The sequence below is a fragment of the Danio rerio genome, chromosome 12, assembly GCF_049306965.1.
Source record: "Danio rerio strain Tuebingen ecotype United States chromosome 12, GRCz12tu, whole genome shotgun sequence".
Classification (NCBI taxonomy): domain Eukaryota; kingdom Metazoa; phylum Chordata; class Actinopteri; order Cypriniformes; family Danionidae; genus Danio; species Danio rerio.
In genome coordinates this window covers 5217234-5244258 of record NC_133187.1, presented here as the reverse complement: position 1 = coordinate 5244258, position 27025 = coordinate 5217234, and the positions used below count along the sequence as shown (strand labels likewise).

Here is a 27025-nt window from a genome sequence, read left to right as displayed (position 1 = left end):
TAGTCTGAGGCCAGCATAAATCAGATAATAAACTATTATACAGACTTATTGTTTTCATTTTCCATTCACACACTTATGGATCTTCCTCACTCGCTGTTTTACTGCCTTAAAGGTAACTGTAAAGATAACTCCTATCTTCCCAACTCTTTGATTTTCCAGGTAAAAATACTGGATCAGAAGCTGGACTTCAGTAATGTCCAGTCAAAGTGTGGCTCCAAAGACAATATCAAATATGCACCAGGAGGTGGCAATGTGAGTAACTATAGGTTGAACTCAACGCCTTCAGTCTTGGTTCTTCCTGAAGTTATGACCATTTGTGGAAACCTTGGGATTATCAATTCGGACACCCAGTTTTATCTGTAGTCCTCCACATTCATGTTCTTAAAAGCCTTTCCTATTTGAACCGGTTTTCCTCCGGTTGCTCTCTGGGTTCTTCTCTGACACTAAAAGGCACAGATGACTCCTTTTCTTCCCCGAAATGTTCACTCTTTTAGGTGCAAATTCTCGATCAGAAGTTGGACTTAACTAATGTGCAGGCTAGATGTGGCTCCAAAGATAATCTCAAACATGTACCCGGAGGTGGAAAAGTGAGTAAACAAGGAAACATTTGTTGTTGTAACTGGAATTATGCTGAAAATATTGACAGACTTAGTAGGCGTTCTGGCCAATGACAATAATAGTGGTTAACAATCAGGGAGAGACAGAATCTGCAGACTTTTTTTGCACTTTTAGAAATTTATGTGGAATGATTTTGGGAGTCTAGTAATAAAACGTGAAATATTAAATAAAAATCTATAACTTTTTAGCTTGTATTTAAGGTTAACAGTGCAAATCAATTAGATTAACCTGTTTGGTAAACAAAGCAAGCCTGTCCTGTAATACAGTATGGCCCAGTTTCACAAACAGGGTTTGGATTAAGCCAGGACTAGGCCTTGGTTAAATTAGGCTATTTAAGCCAAATTTATAAAAATGGCCTTGGAAAAATATATAAATGGTGTGCATTGGGAGAAAAAATGACACTAATGTATTTTAAGACATCTCACTGCAAGTTATTTTGAGTTGAGACAGGTCAAACATGCAATTGAATCTTGACTAGCCTTAAACCTTGTTTGTGAAACCGGGGGTTAATCTACTAAAAAAATGAAAATATTACTTAACAAACTTTATTGTAAATAAATCATACAAACATGTGCATATTAGTTAATGAAATTATTCAAAAGTATATAAAACAGAATATTTATTTACAAGTAAATGAATACACTCAACCATGGGCTACTAATAAATCTGCTGAAATTCTGTGTGCATAGATTCTAGGTGGCCCTACGAATAATTGATAAACATCTTTTGTCCAGATACACACAAATCATTTTATATGCTATTCAAGAGGTCACACTTAGCTGATGATTGATTATAAAGCTTGTTTGGTGAGCTGTCCCGGGAGCTTAGGCCCGTTTGCAAGGCGAGAGGGGAGTTTAAGCTCAGGTAGATCTCGAGAAGTCCCCAGCTGCAGTAGCTAATATACAGATAGTGATTGCTCTTAAGAGATAAGCACTTACTTGGAGCATGTCAATGGTGCTGATTTGGATTAGTCAATTAACTTAAGTTGCATGTTTTTGGACGGTGGGAGGAAACTGGGGAAACCCACGTGAGCACGGTGAGAACATGTAAACTCTACATAGAAACGTCGGCTGGCTTGGTAAGGACTAGAACCAGTGACGTTCTTGCTGTGAGGCAACAGTGCTAACCACTGGGCCACCGTGCCACCCATCTAGAAAAAGAGGAGGAGTAGGGGTGGAAGGAGAGATTCTTTAAAACGAAGATGGCTGTCATATGGTATTTATAGTGGCTTAGGAATCGTCCGATTGGTGAATCATAAATTGAGTAATGCGGGACCAGCTGTGATCAATCATAAGCACGTGATCCTCTCGAAATTAGTTTATAAATAAACTTCACTAAGTGAATTTAGGCGTATTGTACAGATGAGTGCAACATTTAGATTAATATGTAAATTCAGAGCTTGAGTAAACGTCACAACTATTAGATTTTCAGAGAATAAATCCTTTGCATTACAGTCTATAGAGTCTGTCATACATTAGCATTAAGAAAGGTGATTAGTGTGTGGAAATTCTTGTGTATGTAGCCCATTCATGGTGTATCTGAAAGAAAGCTGATATCAGATTTTTTATTTAGCAAATATTGGTAAGTATTCAGTCTCATCCACTGATCAGATAGTAAAACAAGAGATGTAATAAAAAGAACATTTTGTATGATGTGAAATCTATTTAAATATACGTAACACTTCTCTGTGAATTTGAGTTAGGTGTTCTTGAGTTATTTATTAGCCTTTAAGCATTTGCATGTTTTATTTTTCCTGTATTGTTTTAGGTTTACACCAACACTTTCAATCCAGTTGATCGTACGTTTTTAATGTACTTGTTACACAGATCTACTAAGTAATATTGAAGGATTTTCCAGTCTGATTGAGCCATCATTCTGAATATTAACAGATCATTTGGGTGTGTGTACATGTTTAGCCACAGTTTTTGGGGTGATCGTTTTTTCACACTGCAAAAAAATATCTGTTGATTATTTCTGTTTCCGTATTTTGAGATTCACAAGTGTTTACTGTTTATTTATGCTTGTGAATTGCATTATGGGATGTTTATCTCCTTTCTGTTGACCTTTGATGATGAAAATTCAACTCTACAGTTTAACAAAGTGACTTTTATTGACATTTTAGTAGTTTGAAATAATATAATGTATTGAAACAAAAACACACAATGTACGTTCAAGGTTTTTGTACAGCAATATACAACACCAACCCAGACAATATATCACTTTAAACTAAGAACAATGTTAATAAAAGTCACTTTTTCTAAATTTTCAAGGTTAAACGTTGTTGGAAGAAAGATCACGGTCTCGTATTGCAACTCAAAAGCATAAATTAATGGGGAAAAATAAAAACATGAATCACAAAATACAGAATATTTCTAATTTACTGATATATTTTACAGTGCACACTGTATTTCTCAATCCTCCCAGAACTAGAACATCAGTTCATCACCTCAGTATGATTACACATTGATTCAGGGTTCTCCTGTATGCCGTTTTCTGGCATTTATAGCAAAAAAAAAATGGTTTAAGCAAGCATACAATAAACAATTTTCCATATAATTATAAGACTTTCAGATTGAGGAACGCCTCTTTTCCTTTTACAATCAAATGACCAGACCACCACTAACATCCTAATCCTTAAAGCCAACCAGCCTGTCATTAAAGACAGCCAGTTCACTCATTAAAGTAGCAGTGAGTGATCCCTTAAGACCCTTATGCACTCAAGAGGAGTTGCAGTGGTCCCCTGTTGAAGGACATCGGCTCTTTAGTACACAGGGGTCTTGTTGTAGTGCTCTGGTCAGCCGACTGTTGCTCTATGGTGAGTGTTTGGCTCCATCTGAGAGCTGACCTCACACTGAAGACACTGAGGCCTTTTTATACAGAAAAAAAGCCCCGGCAGCTGCGGCTATGAGGTCATTGCTTCTATTTTGGGAGCAGGGATGGTACACGATTGTACCGTTCTCATGTTGTATTTTCATCTCATAGTCTAAAGCGGAGAACGATTAAGAGCAAGTCTGTTTTTGACCCAATGACCACGCAGATGATTTAAGGCTTGTGGTTCATTATACTTTTTATTACACCCCTATAAATACAAATTGGTTTAGGAAATTATACATTTCAACACTTCTAACAGCGCAGCTTCTGGAAGCATCATTCATATCAATTTTTCACATAGGGAATTTTAAAAAGTCTTCTTTAAAATGTTAGAAAACATGAAATAAAAAACAAACAATGAAGCAAACAACTGTTGAGTAGTAGATTCATAAAATTACTAAAGGTGTTGGTTGTATATGTAGTAATAGCATTTCACATTTACTGCAACGCACACACACACACACACACACACAGATATATACACTCTCAGAAATAAAGGTACAAGAGCTGTCACAGGGGTGGTACCTTTTCAAAAGGTACACGTTTGTACTTAAAGGGTCCATATTGGTACCTCAAAAGTGTATATTAGTACCCGTACAAATTTTAAGAGGAACACTTTTGTACGTTTTGGGTACTCATATGTACCCTTGAGGTATTAATATGACCCTTTTAGGTCCAAATTTGTACCTTTGAAAGTTGTACCTTGAAAAGATACCACCCCAGTGACAGCTCAAGTACTTTTATTTCTGAAAGTGTACAGTTAAAGTCAGTTAAATTATTAGCCCCAACATTTTTTCTATTTTTTTAATATTTCTCAAATGATGTTTAACAGATTCAGGAAATTTTCACAGTGTGTCTGATAATATTTTTTTCTCTGGAGAAAGTCTTATTTGTTTTATTTTGGCTAAAATAAAAGCAGCTTTTAATTTTTTAAACACCATTTTAAGGTTTAAAACTATTAGCCCCTTTAAGCATATATTTTCCGATAGTCTACAGAACAAACCCTTGTTATACAATAACTTGCCTAATTACCCTAACCTGCCTAGTTAACCTGCCTAGTTTTAAATGTCACTTTAAGCTGTATAGAAGTGTCTTGACAAATATCCAGTTAAATATTATGTACTGTCATCATGACAAAGATTAAATAAATCAGTTATTAGAAATGACTTATTAAAACTATTATGATTAGAAATGTGTTGAAAAAATCTGCTCTCTGTTAAACAGAAAATAGGGAATAAATAAACGGGGGCTGCTAGTTCAGGTGGGCTAATAATTCTGACTTTAACTGTATGTATGTATATATATATATATATATATATATATATATATATATATATATATATATATATATATATATATATATATATATATATTTATATATATATATATAGAGAGAGAGAGAGAGAGAGAGAGAGAGAGAGAGAAAGCATTTGGAGAATAGTGGTGCTTCATAGGAGTGGGTGAAGCTTACACTTTGCGTTGTGTACTGTAGTTTATCTTTGCTAATTATACTATTAAACATAATAGCATACAGAAGCACATACAATCAATTAAAAACCAGAACCAAACTGCTGTACTCTATTCTCAGATCATATTAAACCAAAAGTGTGTAGCGTTTTAGAGACTGAAAGTCTGTGGAAGTGTCTATGGAAGTGGTGGTTTTAAATGTAATCTGATGTGGATGAATATTTAAAGCCTGTTTTTTTTTTCTTGTTCTGAAAAGGTCCAAATCCTCCACAAAAAGATTGATCTGAGCAACGTGCAGTCAAAGTGTGGATCGAAAGACAACCTTCGTCACAAACCAGGTAATCACACATGTCCACTTTGGAATTTAAATGCCACACATATGTGTATTTAGCAGACATGTTTAACCGTTCCTAAGCAGAAACACTGTTTGATAGGATAGTTCACCTAAAAATAAAAATGTACTCACCCTTTACTTGTTTCAAAGCTTTCTGAGTTTCTTTCTTCTGCTGAACACAAAAGAAGATATTTTGAAGTGAGCTTGAAATCTGTAACCATTGACTTCCATAGTATTTGTTTATCCGCATCAACATTCTTCAAAATATCTTATTTTTTGCTCAACAGAAGTTAAAAAGGTTTAAAAACACCTAAGGTTGAGTAAACTGTGAGTGAATCTTAATTTTTGAATGAACTATCCTGTTAAGCACTGGACTCAATCATAGTGTTTTTAAATGCTTGCAAATGCAAATTATTTGTTTAATTTGCTTTGAGTCATGAGGAATTTCCCCTTTTTAAGGTGGAGGAAACATTGAGATCAGGTCTGAGAAGCTTGATTTCAAGGCTCAGTCAAAGATTGGATCTATGGACAACATTAAACATACACCTGGAGGAGGCAACAGGAGGGTAAGACCACATGTGTTTCACTGAAGTGAAATGATATTTACATTAAAATGATTCATCCTTCACTTCTGCTGTTAAACAAGACATGACTTATGTTAAATAGCACTGATTTTAAAGGTGCAGTGGGTGATCTTCCACAATGCTAATAGCTTAGCATAAATCTCTGAATCACAGTCCCTTCCCTGCCGTCTCTCTCACGTGTTGAAAGTGACTAGTGCTTGTCTGGCAGCATGCAAGAATTATACTCATTAGCTACTATGCCAAACTGACATGCTGTTTCAGAGTGAATATTTAGAGTAGCATGGTAAGCAATATAGGGAGAGACTAGGCAGAATAGAGCTATTTACTTATGTTTTGTTGTTAAACTAAATAAAATCTACATCATCGATGCTGTAAAAGGTCCCTTATGAAACTGAAAATAGTCTTATCAATCTTTTACTGGAATGTTTTAGTGGCTGAACAACACTTCTGTGAAGAAACAACCCATTTGTAACAACAACATCTAACGTTACATCAGCTTTGCGTGAAGCTACAATACTTAACAGAACATTACCTGTCTAAAAGAAATCCTTCAGCCATGGTGTCATGCTTTCTCCAGCGTGCAAAGGTAACTCCAATATTGATTCAGGTTTTTTTAAAGGGCCGTGAAACCCCCCGTTTCAGCAGGAAAAAGTCAGGAAAGTGGGTGTGTCTAGCTCTGTTTGGGTGGGAGTGTCGGGGGAGATAAAATGGGCAGGTTTGAATAAAAATGGGAGTTCCCATTTGGGCACGCGCTGCTGACCCAGACATCCCAAGTTGTTTCCAGGGGATACAGAGTTGATTTGCGGGAGGAAGTGGGATAGTGGATGTTTGAAGAGCGGGGGGTGGGAGGGGGGGTGCGTTGATGGAGCGACGTATCTGGGTAGGGGGGCATGTGCACGCAAGACGTACCCGAAGAAGAGCGGTGGGAGTTGCGCGCGCGACGCGACGCCACATACCTGAAGAGTGGTGGGGGTCAGTTGTGTGCGACGTATCTGAAGAGCTACAAGGGATGCGGTGGAGAGAGGGCTGTGCAACGTATTTAAGGACAAAGGCAAGAAGCGCGTGATTTCTGGGAGATTATCATTCATTTGCAGGCATCCGGGCATACGCATTTGAGGGATACTCCCGCAACTTCCGTGAGACTTGGGATGCAGGGGAGAAAGACAGTGTTTAATGATGGTGAAACGTTTGATACTGCACCTCGTATAAGAGAAAAAAAACCTCTGCATTTCTCGGTAACTCAGATGCACTTGGTTGGTCAGAAAGCCAGGTGTGTGTAGACTATCCTGTCACAAAATGCGGCGAAAATTAAACACGACGGTCGGCAATAGTTTGCTTACAGTGTTCATGTGTTTACACACAGAGAGCAGCATTTACAGCGGATATTTCAGTCCATAAGTAATTTAAAAATCATTTTGACTAAGGTCTGTCTTTAAACACTAAGAGTACTGCTGACCATACGAACTATAACTTTGCCATCTGAATGAACAAAGAAAGCGGGCTGATCGCACACACTTACCAAATCTGTAGACAGTCCTGTCCACATTTCTAGATGAGAAAAGCTCTCGAGTAAAAAATGTTTCGTACAAACGTAGTTCTATGGCGTGTCCCGTGCACTGATCCACACGTGAGTCCAGCAGCGCTCTCATAGAGAGAAAATGAAAACAAAACCTTCACTGCAGCACATTATGAAAGCAACACTGACGACCCGTATCTCCAAACAATTCTTATTCTTTTCCCACAACTTTTGGCAACACGACATGTGGCGTCTCTCTGCCGTCTGAACACTGTTTCAGGTACAGTCTAAGAAAGCTAGCATGCATATTAATAAAGTTGCAGCACATAAATAATGGAGCGCGCTGATTGGTTTGAACCAAGTCTTACTCATGAATCAATCCAACACACTCAGAGACGTAATACAGTACGACGTCCAGTCTACATGCTAAGATCTCATGGCTGAGACTAGGCTTCAAAAAATAGTTTCAAACCAGAAGTATGAAATTTTTTACCTTTTTAGTGTAATATAGGTGTCCTAAAGTGTTTTTAGCAGTGTGGGACACATATACGGCTGTCAACAGCTCAAAAAATGTGTTTTGGTGTTTCGTGACCCTTTAAAAAAGGTTTGATTCTGCATGTTTTTACTGATCGCACGTGTTCTCTCTTTCTCTTTAGATTTCTCTCATGAACGTGCAGCATGTCTATGCACAAACGGCTGCGCAATTGTTCAAATCTGCATTTGTTGACACAGTTTGAGCTACTTATCGGAATTATGAGAGATGTCGGCCTGACTTTATTTAATTGGATGAACTTTTTTTAGTTTTATGCCTCACCCAGAATATAAAAACACATATAAACACATTTAGATCACTAGCTTTAATCAATACGATTGGAATGTGAAGAGACTTTTAACCAGCACAGCAATAAATGTTTCTGAAGACAATCACCTACTGCGCCTTTAATATCTTGTCTATGTAAATCTGATCTCTGGTATTGGGTCATTTGTTTGAACAAAACAGTTTAAACAAAACAAAACTAATTTCACATTAAAATTATCTGTTTTTTCTTAGTTGTGATTGCTTGAGCTTCAGAACTTGAATGCCTTGCTTATACTTGTATCTACATATTAAACACTGAATAAACCGTGAATTTGTATTTGAGACAACATCACCTTCTTCATCTTTAATTTTGATGTTTATTTACATTTGTGTTTCCATCGTTTTCCTTTCTGTTGAACCCATATCATTTTGTGTTTCTTTCTGTTTTGGTCAACCATTGGTGCTCATTTCACCACCCATTGGCCACCCTGGGGTCCATCTCTAGAGAGAGAAGGACAGAGGGGCAAATACGCCCCAAGATGAGGGCTTTCTCACCCCAGACCCCTCTGAAACCCCCACCCTGTCATCTGCCAGTCTGTCCCCAGAGCCCATCCTCCTCAGCAACCCCCAGATAAAGATTGAGGACTCCAGTAAGTATTCAGAGAGGAGGAGACAGACAGAGATGGCCACATCAAATCATCTGCACATTTTTGATTATGGGATGTTTGAGGTGTAGTCAAATTTGCAAGACATAAGTCACTAAATTAATAACTGGTAGAACAGAGAGGGCTACAGTAGGGCTGGGCGATTTGACCTAAAATCTTAATTCCAACATTTTAACTCGATTAGGATTAATAAACGATTATTTGATTTTTTTATTTGATTGTTTTAATAAAGATTTCAGATTTCTGAATGAAGCGTATTTTAAAATAATTGAAGGAAACACACACTATCTATGGTTATTTATTGAACATCATAATAGAAAATATGTTGTCTCAAGGCACAGCTTCCAATCATTCATTCATTTTCTTGTCAGCTTAGTCCCTTTATTAATCCGGGGCCACCAACTTATCCAACAAGTTTTTACGCAGCGGATGCCCTTCCAGCCACAGCCCATCTCTGGGAAACATCCACACACACACTCATACACTACAAACAATTTAGCCTACCCAATTCACCTGTACCACATGTTTTTGGACTGTGGGGAAAACCAGAGCACCTATAGGAAAGCCATGCAAACTCCACACAGAAACATCAACTGAGCCGAGGCTCGAACCAGCGACCCAGCGACCTTCTTACTGTCAGGCGACAGCACTACCTACTGCGCCACCGCTTCGCCCACACAGCTTCCAATCATTGTCAATGTACCTGTAATTGACCTGGAAAAATTAGATTGATTATAGGTGCTGAATGTCAATTTCGATTACTTTTCGATTAATCGCCCAGCCCTACTACAGTAGTTTTAAACTGCACCCAGTTTTAAAGGGAAAGTTCACCCAAAAATGAAAATTCTCCTCATTTAATTGTTTAAAATCTTTGAGTTTCTTTCATCTGTTGAACACAAAAGATGGTTTGAAAATGTTAGAAACCTGTAACCATTAACTTTTATAGTCTTTGTTTTTTGTTCTATAGAAGTCGATGGTTACAGGTTTCAGCTGTCTTCAAAATGTCGTCTTTTGTGAATAAAATGTAAATTTTTCATTTTAAATTGCCAAAAAAGGTCAAATAAAAATGATAGACTAAAACTCACTGAAAAGTGCATAATACTGGTAATAGTAAGCAGAAATTCTTTTAAAATGCATCTTGGGTGATACCTCCTGGTGTAAACAGTTTATTCTAAAATTATTAGCCCCCCTTTGAATAATTTTTTCTTTTTAAAAAATTTACCAAACGATGTTTAACAGAGAAATGAAATTTTCACAGTATGTCTGATGTTTTTTTCTTCTAGAGAAACCCAGAACCATCGTTATACAATAACTTGCCTAATTACCCTAACCTGCCTAGTTAACCTAATTAACCTAGTTAAGCCTTTAAATGTCACTTTAAGCTGTATAGAAGTTTCTTGAAGAATATCTAGTCAAATATTATTTACTGTCATCATAACAAAGATAAAATAAACCAGCTATTAGAGATGAGTTATTGAAATTATTATGTTTAGAAATGTGTTGAATAAATCTGCTCTCCGTTAAACAGAAATTGAGGAAAAAACAAACAGGGGGTTAATAATTCTGACTTCAACTGTATAGGATTTTATTTTTTGTTTACCCCTTTAAAACCATCTTCCTTTTTTTATTTTTTTATTATTCATCCATTGGTGTTTGAGCATGTTGTTATTTGGTACTTCACGAGTTTTAAGATTTTATAACATCCAAGTCCTAGTTTTTTGGCCACTAGAGAGCACCACTAACATCACATGATGGAATGGCGCCAAAATACGGCAATTAGATTAATATCTTTAAACTCTTAGAAGTATTTGCTGCTAATACTGAATGATCCCGCATTACCATGTCCATTTTATGGGAATAGCATCATTAAATGTGACTTACAGTCCAGAATTTGCGTTTAATCTCCAGCCAAAAATCTCAGATCTGCTCAAAGCCAAAATAAACCAGCACTGGCTGCTCTCCATTTCACCTCAGACGCTCATTAAAGGGATAGTTCTCCCATAAATAAGTACAATTCTGTCATCATTTACTCACCTTTTCCTTGTATCATGGAAGTTTCTTTCATCTGTTAAACACAAAAGAAGATAGTTTGAAAAATGTTAACCATTTTATTTGTATTTCCTACTATGGAAGTCAATGGTTACACGTGTCCCTTCAAAATATCTTCTTTTGAGTTCAACTGAACATAGAAACTCATAAAAGTTTGGAACCACTTGAGGTAGAGTAAATAGTGAGTACAGGGTAATTTTTGGGTGAACTATGCCTTTGTTTTCTTTATTAGGGTATCTGCAGCTTTCTTCACATCAAATTCAAGACTTTTTAAGACCCTTTTAAGACCATTATGAATGAAATGTTACACTTATACAGAGCTAAACACTAAGGGTTTGTTTTCTAATGGCCTGGTTACTACTGCGAATAGTTTTTTGTATTAGTGAAAGATGATGTAAAGAGATGTGTTGCTTTATTTTCATTACGATTAGGGAATATAATTTGGAGAATTTGCTGTAAAACAGCTGTTGTGAATTGTATCTCTTTGCAATAAAAAGCTCATGTATATACAGTTAGGTCCATAAACATTTGGACACTGTCACAATTCTATCATGTTTGGCTCTGTAAACCAACACAATGGATTTGAAACGAAACGAAGATGTGCTTTAACTGCAGACTGTCAGCTTAAATTTGAGGGTATTTACATCCAAATCAGGTGAACGCTGTAGGAGCTACAACAGTTTGCATATGTGCCTCCCACTTGTTAAGGGTCCAAAAGTAATTGAACAGATCAATAATAATAAATCAAACTTTTTAATGCTTTTAAAAATCCTACTGTTGAAAAAGTTTTGCTGTCAATTACAGCCTGAAGTGTGGGCCGCATAGACATCACCAGATACTGGGTTTTATTCCTAGTGGTTCTCTGTCAGGCCTCTACAGCAACTGTCTTCATTTCCTGCTTGCTCTTGGGGCATTTTTCCTTCAGTTTTTTCTTCAGCAAGTGAAAACACGCTCAAGTCAGATGATTGACTTGGCCATTGCATAACATTTCACTTCTTTCCCTTTCCCTTTGGTTGCTTTTGCAGTATGCTTTGGGTCATTCTCCATCTGCTCTGTGAAGCGCCGTCCAATGAGTTCTGAAGTATTTGGCTGAATGTGAGCAGATAATATTTCCGGAAACACTTCAGCATAAATCCTGCTGTCGCATCATTAATAAATACAAGAGCACCAGATCCATTGACAGCCATACATGCCCACGCCATGTCACTACTACCACCATGCTTCACTGCTTAGGATCACGAGCAGTTCCTTTCCATCGCCATACTCTGCTCTTCCCTTCTCTCTGGTACAAGTTGATCTTGATCTCATCTGTCCATAGGATGTTGTTCCAGCACTGTGAAGGCTTTTTAAGAACTCCACTCTGGCCTTCTTTGTTTTTGAGGCTCACCAATGGTTTACATCTTGTGGTGAACTCTCTGTATTCACTCTGGTGTAGTCGTCTCTTGATTGTTGACTCTGACACACATACACCTACCTCTTGGAGAGTGTTCTTGATCTGGCCAACTGTTGTGAAGGGTGTTTTCCTCACCAGCGAAAGAATTCTTCAGTCGTCCACCACAGTTGTTTCCGTGGTCTTTTGGGTCTTTTGGTGTTGCTGAGCTTACTGGTGGCTCAGTGGTGCATTCTTTCTTTTTAATAATGTTCAAAACAGTTGTTTTGGAGTTTGCATGTTCTCTTTGCGTTCGTGTGGGATTCCTCCGGGTGCTCCGGTTTCCCTCACCGTCCGAAGAGATTTGGTACAGGTGAATTGGGTAGGCTAAGTTGTCCATAGTGCATGAGTGTGTGTGAATGAGTGTTTGTGGATGTTTCCCAGAGATGGGCTGGAAGGGCATCCACTGCGTAAAAACGTGCTGGATAAGTTGGCGGTTCATTCCGCTGTGGCGACCCCAGATTAATAAAGGGACTAAGCCGACAAGAAAATGAATGAACAGTTGTTTTGCTATTTCTCTGATGGGTTTGTTTAGTTTTGTCAGCCTAATGATGGCTTACTTGACTGATAGTGACAGATCTCATCTTGAGAGTTGACAGTAACAGATTGCAAATGCAAATAGCACACTTGAAATGAACTCTGGACCTTTTATCTGCTCATTGTAATTGGAATAATGAGGGAATAACATGCACCTAGCCATGGAACGCTTAGAAGCCAATTGTCCAATTACTTTTGGACCCTTAACAAGTGAAAGGCACAAAGGCAAACCGTTGTAAATCCTAAACCGTTCACCTGATTTGGATGTAAATACCCTCAAATTAGAGCTGAGAGTCTGTAGTTAAAGCACAACTAACTCATTTGATTTCGGATCGATTGTGTTGGTGTGTAGAACCAAAAATGTTAGAATTGTGTCGATGCTTAAATAAATATATTATGCTTTGAGATGGATTATTGGTGATTGGGTGATTTCCATTTCCCAGATTGAGTCACACAAACTGACGTTCCGTGAGCAGGCCAAAGCGCGAACCGACCACGGCGCAGAAATTGTGTCCCTGGAGGAGTCACCGCAGGGCCTGAGCACCGTCTCCTCCTCTGGCAGCATCAACATGGCCGACCCGCCGCAGCTCTCCACCCTCGCCGACCAGGTGTCTGCATCGCTCGCCAAACAGGGCTTGTGATTGGATCATACTGCCACTAGCCACGCCCCTCCCCCAAAACCCCTCCCCTTTCTGAACAACCGAACACACATTCACACACCTGATGGTATTCTAACCTCTCTCTGAAAGTGTGGTCCGCAAAACAATGCCAAGTAACCATTGGTGATCACTGTTCCATTTTGTAATACTTCAGATTTGTTACAGGCCGACGGAGCTGTTTTAACTGTGAATCCTGTTCACTCCTCCTTTGCTTTAAAGCCCAATGTGGGGATTTAACTATTGGAAAATTCCTCCCTCGTCGACTGTGTTTAGTAGAACAATTTTGCATAATTTCTATGGCTTTTGTTGACTGTACGTTTCCTTAGGCATGCCATTTTTCCCTGGTTTTCGGTTTGCGCTGGATTTGGGACAGTTCTTGTATGACTAAGTTTTCATTTTTTTTCAGGGAGACTCATTCTCATCTTTGAATTGGGCTAAAAAATAGTAGCGGTGCTTAAAATAAGAACATTGCATCTTGATTCGAGAGAGATTTAATTCTGGAATCATTTGCAAAGAAAAACAGATGCATATAAGCTTTGTGTAGAAAGCTGAACACCTTTTAGTTTTGGATTTCGATCTCTCATATGTGCCGTTGATCAGAGATTACGTTTCACGTTGAAGATGCCCCTGCAGCGATCCATGAGATGTTCAGAGTGCTTTATACAGAAATCTGTCTTACAGTGTTGTTCTGTAGTTGGATATGGGATGTTTATGATATGTCGTAAATGATTTGCTTCATTGAGATTGCCTCTGCTGCTGCTTTGTTGGTTGTTTGTTCTTTAATTGGGCAACTAACCGAACATTTAACATCTTAAAGGGGCTATATGTAGAACTTAGAAACTCTTGTTATTAGCAATAATATCCAGCAGAATCACGCATGTTTCAGGCACACACAATCTAGGCAAACCATAAATGGTTGCAATGGACGTTAATGTTATATATATATGTATATATATGTGTATGTATATATATATATATGTGTGTATATATATATATATATATATATATATATATATATATATATATATATATATATATATATGCGTGTATATATGTATATATATATATATATACATATATATATATATATATATATATATATATATATATATATATATATATATATATATATAGGTAATAAATAGCGTAATAAACAATAGTGTATTCTAATTTACAAATATAGCAATCGAGACGGGCGAATAGGGAACATTGTTTCTGATCGCTATTCTGAAATTTTTTTTGTGATATATGAATCTAAATTGGACAGATTTATTTTAAATATAATGGATTCATTATAATGAAGGAAATAATAGCAAGTTAATATGTATAGACAATTTAAGGGGTGTAAACAAAAACAATGTTTCCAACGTATTTCCTGTTTCACATGTTTAATTTCTATAGCTTCCAAAGATCCAAAAAGAGCCACATATTGATCTGTCTGTCTCATAACATTAAGTTATGATTGAATTGCCTCTTGTTACAGTTCTGAAATAGTTTGATAACAAGCAGGAAATGTTCTCGGACCAATGTAATCAAACACATTGAAATGGTACATTAAATAAATGAATAAAACTATATTAATATTTTACTTCAGCGATTTAGTTATACTTTATTTGCTTAATTTTCTAACAACTTTTTTATTAATGATTTCCCATTAATTTTTAAACCATAAAGTATTGTGATTTGTGGTAATTATAGTTGCAACAAATATAGTAATACAAACAAACTGTTAATAAAAAAATTATACACATATGTATGTAACTATATTCATTTTAAACTATTAACTATAGTAATTAATTTTAATGTGTCACATTATTGTTTGTTTTTTATATTTTATTACAAAACGATTTTAACTAAGCATGACAAAATTAAGTTTATTAAATTAGTTTATTACACTTAATCCTACAATTAGACGGTATGTTTTCTTTGTATGTATGTGGATATGTGAATAAAGTCATAAGTGTTTAACTAATTATTTTTATTGACATAATTTGAGTTCCAAAACTGCACAGATGTTAAAATGATTGTTATGATAAAATAATGACTGAAATGGGAAACCCTAAACTGTTCACAGTATACAGTCTCGATCGCCATATTTGTGAAACTCAGTATGTGGCGATAATGCTCCTAAACAGTTAGTCGTCGTTATACAAGAAAAAAAATAGAAGGCTGATGTGTCATTAACCATATATGGTTTGCCTAGAGTGTGTGTGTGCCTGAAACGTGCAACAGTATCTGGATGCAGCCTTTATGACACAATGCACACAATGGGGTGGGGTTAGGTGAGCGCATTAAAAAGCATTGGATGCAGCTCAGATTGCACTGCACCAGGTCTGCATCCAGACCCCTCTCCAAACGTGTGTGGTTCTGCAGCTGGATATATCCCGTTATTAGTGACACCGTTCAGCAACTTGCTGCCCCAGTTTGTTCACAAACTGGGTTTCCACCGTCCTTTTGGATTATCGCATGATAAACGAATGATGGAAATGCCAAATTTCTAATGAAACTTTCTTTGAAAAAGTTTTATGCTCAAGTTTAGGTGGTTAAAAATGCTATTGCAAATAACAGGAGATGAAAACAAACAAAATCTGATGTAGTGAATATTACACCCACATTACTAATCAGCTGTCTTCATTACGCTTGCTATGTTAACTGTTGGTTGCTAGGTTACCAATACTACAGTCTGCTGCTCTAAAAGCGCTCCTAATTTGCATTTGTTTGTTTTTTTTGTTGCGAAATTTTAAAAGATTCACTTTAAGTTATGGTGAAAACCGGGAGACAGAGTCTGAACGTGATTCAGTGCTTCAATACACTCACCGTCAAGTAGTTTTTATTATTTGATATAGGGCTGGGCCGATAAACCATATTATATCGAACTGTGATTAAATGTGTCAATTTTTACTCTATATAAATCTAAGAACCAATCACACAGCAGAAATGTGCAACAATGGAAATCTAAAAGTGTGTTGAAATTAAAAATGTACCAAATTTTTGAGACGGTGCTCACTGCAGCAGCGGTGCTCCTCCTCCTATAAGCTGTTTTAATGCGTACACCAACCCCACCCCTAACCCCACCCCCAGTGACATCACTCGTAGAAGAAGTGCAAGAAAGGAGGAGCGAGAGCTCAAGCTCCCCCTCGCTGGAGCTCAGCTCTGCCCAAATGGCTCTGCAGTGAGCACCACTTGAAATTTTTGGCCACTCAAGATTTATCAGATGAAAATGTTACAGTATTTAATGGACTCTCTAATATTTTTGGCTTCAGTCATTGTTGGGGTGCTCTTTTAAATCTGAAGGCATTAACAACATATATAAAAATATATATCGTTATCGTTCAATATGGAAAATAATTATCGAGATGGCATTTTTGCCATATCTCCCAGCCCTAACTGAACACACACTCAGACTTCGTCCTTGCTGCTGAAAGCAACATATAGATGAATATGTGCTGCGCATTTGTTCCTGTAAGTAACAAATAAACACAACAAATATGACAGAGGTAAGAAAACAAAGCATTTGATCACCTGCACTGCTCTATGAGAACATATAAAGTCATTAAACAACTTATATATAGCAAACTTTTACATATATATAGCCCCTTTAATTGTGCCAATGTGTTTTATTTTGTGTTAATAACACTTTTACAGTGACATACATGTATTCTGGCGTAAGCTAATGAAATAACAGCACTACTTTTACAGCGTTTATTAACCCTGGTAGTTAATTTCAGCATGTACTAATACATTTGAACAGTTTACTAAAACGAGCTAAATTGAAAATGTGCTCATCTTTGATTTATAATGCGAAGCTGTATAGTGTTAGTATTAATAACAGGTTGCATGTGAGCGATTTGGACGTTATTTTGAAATCTCACATGCACACCTGAATTGTTTTTTCCATAATACTGCCAACAGTTCCAGCTCCGGCTGAGATGAACTGCCAAACTGTTGCTCACACACTGGCACACACTGTGTTGTACATTCGCCAGCTGCATTAACAATATTGAGCATTGTATTCTACACACACACACACACACATGAAAAATAATCTCACTAGAGCACAAGCATGCCATTAAAGTTGGATCTGTCGCACTTTCCTGTGACTGCATCATCTGCTTTCACTTTATAGCTGTACAGTGTTAAGTGGGGGGCGTTGTATCTCACTGAATGATGATGTAATGGCCTCAGCCAATCATATGGCTTCAATTCTCTCCCCTGCACTGCTCTACCGCAGAATGTTTAACGAGCTTTGAACCACTCCACACTATCGTCGCTCCTTGCATGCATTTCATGTGAGCAGCCCGAGATACTGCGATGCCTCGTACACCCCCATAATCGCTGATGTGCTTCTTAGGAAAATCTTTGTAGATAGTAGTGGAAAAAGAGCACTACTGATACGGCGCCCCCTGTTTCTTTGTGTTGGAGATGGAGCCGTGTAACTACCATTAGATATATTTAATGTATGTTTATTGTATGTTTATGACTGTATGTTTATATGAGGACTTGGAAGAGACTTAAAAAAAAAATGATGATGATAATAATAATAATAAGCAGAGAAGTTCAGAGACCATGCCTGCAACACTTTAATCTGCATGCTGAGTTTTTACATGGATTGGCAACATGTTTCTGAACGTTTTCTGACTCGGGGTGTTTTTGGAAAGTTCTGGAGAGCTTGGATATGTTGGTGATGTTGTGTTGAGCGGGGGAAAACGAGTGTTTAGAGGACAGACAGACAGAGAGGGTCCTTTGGTTTAAATGTCTCACGATAGCACACCTGTGACATGGTTCTGGGTGCAGTTTTGCCATCCTGTTGTCATCGACTCCATACACCATTTTTGCAGTTGTAAATTTTAGCTTGGGAACTGTGGTTGTCAATATTGTTCGTGTGTTTTATTAATAACTGGTTTACAATGATACTTGTTGATGTACATGTGAATTTGGAAATAAAGGATATTAAGCAAAATGTCCTGATGCTTTATTGTGTCTCTGAAGGAAAACCATGGCTTTTGAGTTCAAATAATATATACTCATCGGCCACTTTATTAGGTACACCTGTCCAACTGCTCATTCACGCAAATTTCTAATCAGCCAATCGCATGGCAGCAACTTAATGCATTTAGGCATGTAGACATGGTCAAGGCGATCTGATGCAGTTCAAACCGAGCATCAGAATGGGGAGGAAAGGGGATTTAAGTGACTGTAACTGGGGTTTTCATGCACAACCATCTCTAAGCTTTACAGAGAATGGTCCAAAAGAGAGAAAATATCCAGTGAGCAGCAGTTCTGTGGGTGCAAATGCCTTGATGCCAGAGGAGAATGGCCAGACTGGTTCCAGCTGACAGAAAGGCAACAGTAACTCAAATAAGCACTCGTTACAGCTCAGGTCTGCAAAAGAGCATCTCTGAACACACAACACGCCTAACCTTGAGGCAGATGGGCTACAGCAGCAGAAGACCACACAGGGAGCCGCTCCTGTCTGCTAAGAACAGGAAACTGAGGCTACAATTCACACAGGCTCACCAAAACTGGACAATAGAAGATTGGAGAAACGTTACCTGCTCTGATGAGTCTCCATTTCTGCTGCAACATTCGGATGGTCGGGTCAGAATTTGGCATCAACAACATGAAAGCATTGATCCATCCTGCATAGGATCAACAGGACAGGTGGTGGTGTAATGGTGTGGGGGATATTTTCTTGACACACTTTGGACTCAGCACCAATTTAGCATCGTGTCAACACCACAGCCTACCTGAGTATTGTTGTTGACCATGTCCATCCCTTAATGACTACAGTGTCTCCATCTTCTGACATGAACATTTTTCATAATTTCTCAGTGAATATAGTCAAAATATCATAATATAAAGGTATATGTTGGTGTATTTAAAGAAAATAGTTTTATTAGATATATCTATTAAAATAAAAGTTTGCTCAATTTAACTCAAATCAGTTATTCCAACTAAAAATACACAAGGTTTATATATATATATATATATATTTTTTTTTTTTTTTTTTCTTTAGTTTTCCTGTTCATAATTAAATATGTATGTACATTTTCCCCAACATATAAATTTTGTTGTTCTCATTTTTATTGTGATCTCTCTCTCTCTCTCTCTCTCTCTCTCTCTATATATATATATATAAATTTATTTATTTATTTTTCCCCAAACATTTTGGTCATGCTTGTACCAAAATGTATCTCACTAGCCAAGCATTTTAGCACTTTATATTTATTACATATTCTCTTGTTGTCTTAAGAGGTCTGTGGGTTTTGCCAAGTAGGACATCCTACATTATTACCTATGTTGATCGTATTACATAGTTTTGGATCGAAAATATAGTCTAAGGTGTCATGGTGGTCTCACAAGTTCCCGGCTGGGCCAGTTGGCATTTCCGTGTGGATGTTCTCCACGTGTTGGCGTGGGTTTCCTCCAGGTGCTCCGGTTTCCCCCACAGTCCAAACACATGGGCTATAGGTGAATTGAATACGCTAAATTGGCCATAGTGTATAAGTGTGAATGCTAAAAGTGTATGGGTGTTTCCCAGTGATGAGTTGCAGCTGGAAGGACATCTGCTGCATAAAACATATGCTGGATAAGTTGGTGGTTCATTCCACTGTGGCGACCCCTGATTAATAGAGACTAAGCTGAAAAGAAAATGAATATAGTCCAAACTTAATCTCTACCCATAAACAAACCTTAACTATAACTGACTTCCAAAGTCAGAGGGGATTAATCGCAAAAGCTTAAATGTATGCCTAAATTTGACAATGTAAACGCATCCCTCAAATCTGGTTGGCTGATTTGAAACGGTGTTCCAGGATAGACAGAGATGTTGATTCAGTAAAATGTTGGTGAAATCACACTCACCTGGACGTCATCATCGCATCAGGAACTAAAGCTGTGGTCACACTGGACTCTTCTCCCCATGACTTCCATTCATACGCAAGCGAATGCATCAGACCGGAAACGCAAGGTCGTGCGTCAAGTTTTGCAGTTCGCTGCGTTGGAAAGTTCTAGCTTGGTGAACTCTGACAAGCAAAATCGCATAATTTGACTGCGTGAAACCAATCAAGGATCTAAACATGACCTCACTGGACGTAAATTTTAAATATGGACCAATCGCTGGCTTGTCTAATCAATGTTTAACCCCGCCCACTTTCACAGCACCGTACGACAGAATTTCTCAAGCTCAAACTTTAGTGCGACTGCAGCTTTATGCTGACTTTTGGATAACCTTCTTTATCCATCGTCTTTGATTAAATATGATTGATGTTTCTCAGGTAGTGACCATGCTATTGATCCTATTGATAACTTGGTTACTTATTTTACACATTAAGATTTTAAACGCAATACGTAGATTTTGTATTTAACTTGCTGAAATTTCCCTCGTTGAATGTCTTAAACGTATTAAGAACAATAAGTTTATAAAGCTTATAATAATTTTTCTTAATGATTGAGGTTTTGTAAATATTGTTTGTACTTTTCTCTTTCATACTCATACCCAGGGCCAGACGGAATCTGCAGACGTTTTTTGCTATTTCTGCTGAGAATTTTGGTAAAAATCTGCAGATTTCTGCAGAATTATTTTGAGAGTATAATAACTAAAACCTTAATATGTGAAATAAAAAGTAATACCTTTTTAACTTTTATTTAATGTTTAAATTGCAAATCCAATTAGATTTACTTTCTTTGGTTACACAAAGCAAGAGTCTCATATAATAGCTCTACTAAAAGACAGAAAATATTACTTTACAAACTGCATTGTGCATAAATCAGATGAACAATTTCATATTAGTCAATAATATTACTGTAATTAATTAAAAAACTGAACAAATTTAGATTTACACACATTTACGCAAGCAAATAAACAGAACTAATGATGGTCAAAATCTGCGTAAAATGTGCGGAATTCTGCGCACGCAGATTCCGAGTGGGCATACTCATACCCTTTGTTGCTGTTTTTAGGCTATATCAATGCAGTGATGCATGTTTTATTTGTATTTCTAGCATTCAAAAAAATATTTTAATAAGTATTTTTTAAAGTTAAAAATACTAATTATGATAATACAAATCAATTCTGTTACATTTATAGTGGTCTTTTACATAATCATCAAACTAAACTATAGTGGTGATCACAGTTAAACCTGTTAACACAGATTTATTTATATAAATCAGTTAAAGGAGAGACTCTTCCTTCTTTCAAAATATGTGATCATAGGTTGCCATGTCTCATAACATTTTTGGACAGATCCCTTCATTAAATACTTAATTTTCTCTAATTTCAAATATAAAATCCGATCACACATCCACATTGAAGCTTTAGGTGAAGCTGCTGATTTCCACTCAAGTAGTATTCTACTCCTTGCTAACAAAGTAGCGAAGGCGAATACATTTTTTTTTTCTTGTTTGTCAACAATATATTGTGTTCTGGTACCTCAAAGATAGCTAACTCAACACTAGGTTTTATCTCTAAATTAAAGGCGTCATTTAATGTTTTAAATATTTGTGTCCAATAGTCACTCAACTTTTGACAAGCCCAGAACATATGGAAAAAGTCTGCCTTTTCACTTCTACATCGATCACACACCTCATCAATAGAAGGATTATCATGTACTGTAGGTAATTATTTATTTGAATTATTTTTAAAGTTTATTTTTATTTACTATTATTATTATTTTATTCTTTTTATTTATTTATTTATTTAATATTATTATTAATATTTTCAATTTTGCTATACTTTTATCTATTCCTGTTGTAATTGTATTTTAATTTTATTTGTTTGCTTATTCATTTCGGCGGCAATGTTCAAAATGAGGGGAAAATTACATCCTCAAATGTACAAAATGTTTTGTTAAAGCTTGAGAAAATAATCACAAATAAATGTTTAAAAAAATACTAATTATGAGTTCCATCACTGTATGGAGTCAAATCACATTATAACTAAAATTAAATTCACACTGGCAGAGCACGCACACGCATACGCATATGCACGCACGCACATACACGCATACGCACGCACGCACATACGCACGCATACACACGCACGCACACACACGCACACATTATCGAGACACAAAGTCTGAATGGAGTTTGATTTGTTTTAATGGTACTATTTACAAAAAGGGTGTTTTTCTTTTTCTTTTTTTTTCTGCAAATGATTTCACGTCTGAAACAGTCCGAATTACAATGAAACCTGTCTCAAAAAGCTATGAAGAGAAAGACATGTCAAAGAAATAAAACAAAAGAAAGACATGGTGATTGTATGAAAAAGAAAAGGACAGGGCCACAACAATAATGTCGAGTTGCATAGCAAGTAGATTCTCGAAGGGCGAAGACAGTGCTGAGTAGGAACACTAAGTCGGGGTCACACAAACATTGACAAGGTGAGGAGATAAAACAGACGGACGCCTTGTTAACAGCTTCCCAAACAACTGCATAAACCTGAGAAGGGCAGGTCTGTGTGAAACATCTGGCTCCTTTAAGACCAACGATACAAAAGTACAATCTCAACAGATGATGCAGAAAGAGCCCGGAGCACGTACAGCTAAACTAATGTGCACTAAAGGCTTGCGATTCCTCCATTATACATGATGTCATGATGAACATTAGCATAGCAATACTCCATACGCTGGGTGGAAACCATAAAGAAAACCGAAAGAAAGAGCGAAAAGCGAGGAAGAGATATCGGTGCCCTGTGAAGTGCTTTTGAACGGAGCTCGGCGTACGACCATCCACTAACTGAGAATAATGCAGGCAAGTATTTTCGTCAGGTTTTGGTTCGTCACTTCACAACACAAGCATACATATATATAACGAGTCAGCAGAGAGGCACCCTTTGGTCAAGCCCTCTTTACGTCTGCTACACAGTGCACTACATAGTGTTCACCTGACAGGTTAGAATACCACACTAAGTTCCCGATGATATATTTAGCTGACTATGAAAAACAATTATGGAAACAACTTTCATACATCTCCTTTATGCGTTTCTTCTGAGAGAAAAACAAAATAAAGAAAACAGGTTTAGCTTTCTATGTTCGGTAATATTCACTAAAAACTGTGAAAATAATTGGCTGATGTTTGAATATCAAACAACAGAAGTCCCGACAGATTCGTTTGTAGTTTTGCTTTGATTAGTATGAGTTTGTGTTTTCCTCAATTAATGCCATAAGAGGTGTGTGGTTTTAAGATCGCCCGTCCGCGTGGTCTGTCTTTAATCAGGGTGAGGAAGCGTCGCTCTCGGACTCCACGCTGACTCTGAGGCCTGCAGAAAAGCTCAGCTCGTCTTGCTCCGGCTCTGGCTCCACTATCGGGTCTTCAGGTAAAGGAAAACTCCTGAGGTCCCAGGGCAGCACCGTCTGCCACAAAAATCCAACAAACAAACAAAAAAACATAAGGGATGTTAAAAACAGTACATCCAATTACACTAATGCAGAGTTCAGACTGCATGATTTTAGCCCCAGTTTTGACTCGACAGGTTTCGAGAAATCAAAGAATGTACCTTATCAAGGCAATAAAATTAAAAATACTGCCTGTGAGAATTTTATCTACATGTATAAATTATATACAATTATCATAGAAATTATTTTGTGCAAGGATGGATTAAACAGACCAAAAGTGGCATATATATATTACAGAATTATTAGCTCCTCTGTTTATTTTCCCCCCAATTTCTGTTTATTGGAGGGCAGATTTTTTTCAACTCATTTCTAAACATAATAACTTTAATAACTCATTTCTAATAACCGATTTATTTTATCTTTTTTTTTGTGAAGCTTTATTTTATTTATTTTATAGTAAATAATATTTGACTAGATATTTTTCAAGACACTTCTATAAAGCTTAAAGAGACATTTAAAGCACTTTCATGTTTTTCTCTTCTTCTTCATTCTTTTATATCACATTTTACCTGTTTTTATGTTTTTTTTACGGATTTTTATTATTTGTTTTTATTTTTATTTTACTTGTTTCTTTTATTCTTGTTTATGTAAAGCACTTTGAATTGCCACTGTGTATAAAATGTGCTATATAAATAAACTTGCCTTGCCTTGCCTAAAGGCTAAACTAGGTTAATTATGGTAACTAGGCAGGTTAGGGTAATTCGGCAAGTTACTGTATAACAATGGTTTGTTCTGTAGACTAATTGGGAAAAAATTTGCTTAAAGGAACTAATAATTTTGACCTTAAAATGGCTTTTAAAAAATTAAAAACTGCTTTAATTCTAGACAAAATAAAACAAATAAGACTTTCTCCAGAAGAAAAAATAGTATCAGACACACTGTGAACATTTCCTTGCTCTGTTAAACATAATTTGAGAAAAAAAAAAAAAAAAAAAAATATATATATATATATATATATATATATATATATATATATATATATATATATAATTCAAAGGGGGGTAATTATTCTGACTTCAACTATATATTAAATGCTGTTGTTTGCTGTTCCAGTAAGGTAAAACAGAAGCTAAACAGGTGTAGATATTTCAATAACAGAAATGTCGAAATGTATTTTAATTCACACTACAACTGCTCAATCTTAAAGTGCACTTTTTATATCAACTAGTAAATTTAAGATATACAGTTCTAAAATTCTGCTCTATATGCATGCATAAAAAACAGCTGTGACTGGGGTACTAATGTATACCTCAGGAACTACATTGTATCTTTTTTAGGGGTAAAAAAAAAGGAGCAAAAGTTTATCTTTGAAAAGGTTCTGGCCCAGTGACAGCTTTCCTAACTTTTTTATTTCCCCTAAAGAATGTAGTTTATTACTCCGCAAAAGTGATGATGAGACAAATCCTGGAAATATGCGACCCTGGAGCACAAAAGACTTAAGTTGCAAAGCTATGTTTGTGAAAATAGCCAAAGGTATATTGTATGATTGAAAATGACCCTTTTCCAATGACAAAACTATTACATCATTAAGCAAAGATCATCATCCATAAAGACATTTAGCAATCTTCCTAATGTAAATATATCCAATTCATTTTTTGAGTATCAATGTGCTTTACAAAGCACTTCATTAAAATAACTTTAAAGATGATTTTCTCAATATTAAGATTCATTTTAACCCTCAGATTTAAGATTTTTAAAAACTTTATCACAACAAATTCATGCATAAATGTGAAGCTTATTTATTAGTTTTCAGCAACATCACACAAATCCAAATTCCCAAAAATTGTGATTCCCAATAAAATTGTGAATAGTTTTTTGGCCCAAGGTCACATATTTAGATTTTTTTTCCTTATAAAAAAAGCTGAGCATACAGAAGACTAATACAAATGGGTTTTAATAACAATAAAACTGACTGTATGAATGAAGTGAGCAGGACAGTGTGTGTGTGTGTGCGTGTGCAGGCGTGTATGTGTGTCACCTTCTCCTCCAGTGTGCAGTCTGAGGTGGAGCCACAGGTGTCTTCGCTGTACATCAGTCTGTGTGGTGTGTCAGGGCTGGCGGGGCTCAGGGGCGACGGTGACGGCACCGGTCCGTAATCCTGCAGGATCTGGAACTGACTGGTGTCTGGAGAGGAGGGCTGCGGCGTCGAAGGGTTTGTTCCGATTAGCGATGGGGTTGTTCGCCCGTCCAGAGATTTATATGACCTGAGAGATAATATGATTAGTTTAAATAACTCGAATAAAAAAAGAAAGAAAGAGAGCTGATTATAAATGAATCATTGTAAATATACTGATTATTATTGTTTTATTACTGTTTTATCCTAAAATGTTGATTGTTAAATGTACAGTTTATTCTGATATATTTTTGTATTGATTTTTAGGAATAATATATGTTGACTAATAATATAATATATTGAATAATATCATGTATTGTTGATATTTTATTTAATTATTATATATAAATATCTTTTTTTTCTTTTCTTTTTTACTGCTATTTACTGTGTTTACTGTTTTTATAATATATGTATGTTACTTTTTATGTAAACTTTATAACTGCATTGGCAATACATTTGTCATGCCAATAAAGCAATTATTGAATTGAAGAGAGAGAGAGAGAGAGAGAGAGAGAGAGAGAGAGAGAGAGAGAGAGAGAGAAAGAGACAGAGAGGTCATGTACCTGCTGCCTCTCCTCTTGGCCGGTGCCAGAGCTGTCCATCTCCAGCGAGAGCGTTCCTGATCCTCACACAGCTGGTGGAGTTTAGCGAACACTGCGTCTGAAAGATCCTCAACCTACACATGGACAAACCACATTGTTTTTATCAGAAAAAACTGCAAAGCAGAATTTAAAAAAGACACAATACAGTATTCAACTCTTCTGTTTTATGCGAGTGCGATTTTGACAAGCTTAAAGGGCACCTATGGTAAAAAAATCTACTTTTCAAGCTGTTTGGACAGACGTGTGTAGGTATAGTGTATAGACTGTCATATTGGTTTGACATAAACACACACAGTCAATTTTACAACATAAAAACGGTGGACCAATTGGAGCGGTTTTCAGAGCGACCACAACTTGACGTAGGAGTGCGTTCCCCCCGCCCACCAAT

At 36.6% G+C, this 27025-nt stretch overlaps 3 protein-coding genes across 6 annotated transcripts in view; 2 read left to right on the top strand and 1 right to left on the bottom strand.

Annotated features, from left to right (window-relative positions):
- Nucleotides 1–14268, top strand: part of mapta (microtubule-associated protein tau a) — a 68802-nt gene extending 54534 nt beyond the window's left edge. The window contains exons 12-17 of the mRNA XM_068224694.2: nucleotides 160–252; nucleotides 495–587; nucleotides 5213–5294; nucleotides 5750–5856; nucleotides 8695–8839; nucleotides 13313–14268. Coding sequence (XP_068080795.1) covers nucleotides 160–252; nucleotides 495–587; nucleotides 5213–5294; nucleotides 5750–5856; nucleotides 8695–8839; nucleotides 13313–13317 — 525 coding nt within the window. The 3' untranslated portion in view covers nucleotides 13318–14268. The remainder of the gene's footprint in view (nucleotides 1–159; nucleotides 253–494; nucleotides 588–5212; nucleotides 5295–5749; nucleotides 5857–8694; nucleotides 8840–13312) is intronic.
- The window catches only part of fra10ac1 (FRA10A associated CGG repeat 1), an 855621-nt gene that overhangs the window by 486084 nt on the left and 342512 nt on the right, over nucleotides 1–27025 (top strand). The window lies entirely within an intron of this gene.
- The window catches only part of kansl1a (KAT8 regulatory NSL complex subunit 1a), a 39634-nt gene continuing 35218 nt past the window's right edge, over nucleotides 22610–27025 (bottom strand). For all 4 annotated transcript variants that reach the window (XM_687847.11, XM_005156013.6, XM_073918089.1 and 1 more), the window contains exons 12-14: nucleotides 26599–26711; nucleotides 25901–26126; nucleotides 22610–23880 (exon numbers count right to left, since the gene is read on the bottom strand). In XM_687847.11, the coding sequence (XP_692939.6) occupies nucleotides 23740–23880; nucleotides 25901–26126; nucleotides 26599–26711 (480 nt within the window). In that variant the 3' untranslated portion in view covers nucleotides 22610–23739. The remainder of the gene's footprint in view (nucleotides 23881–25900; nucleotides 26127–26598; nucleotides 26712–27025) is intronic.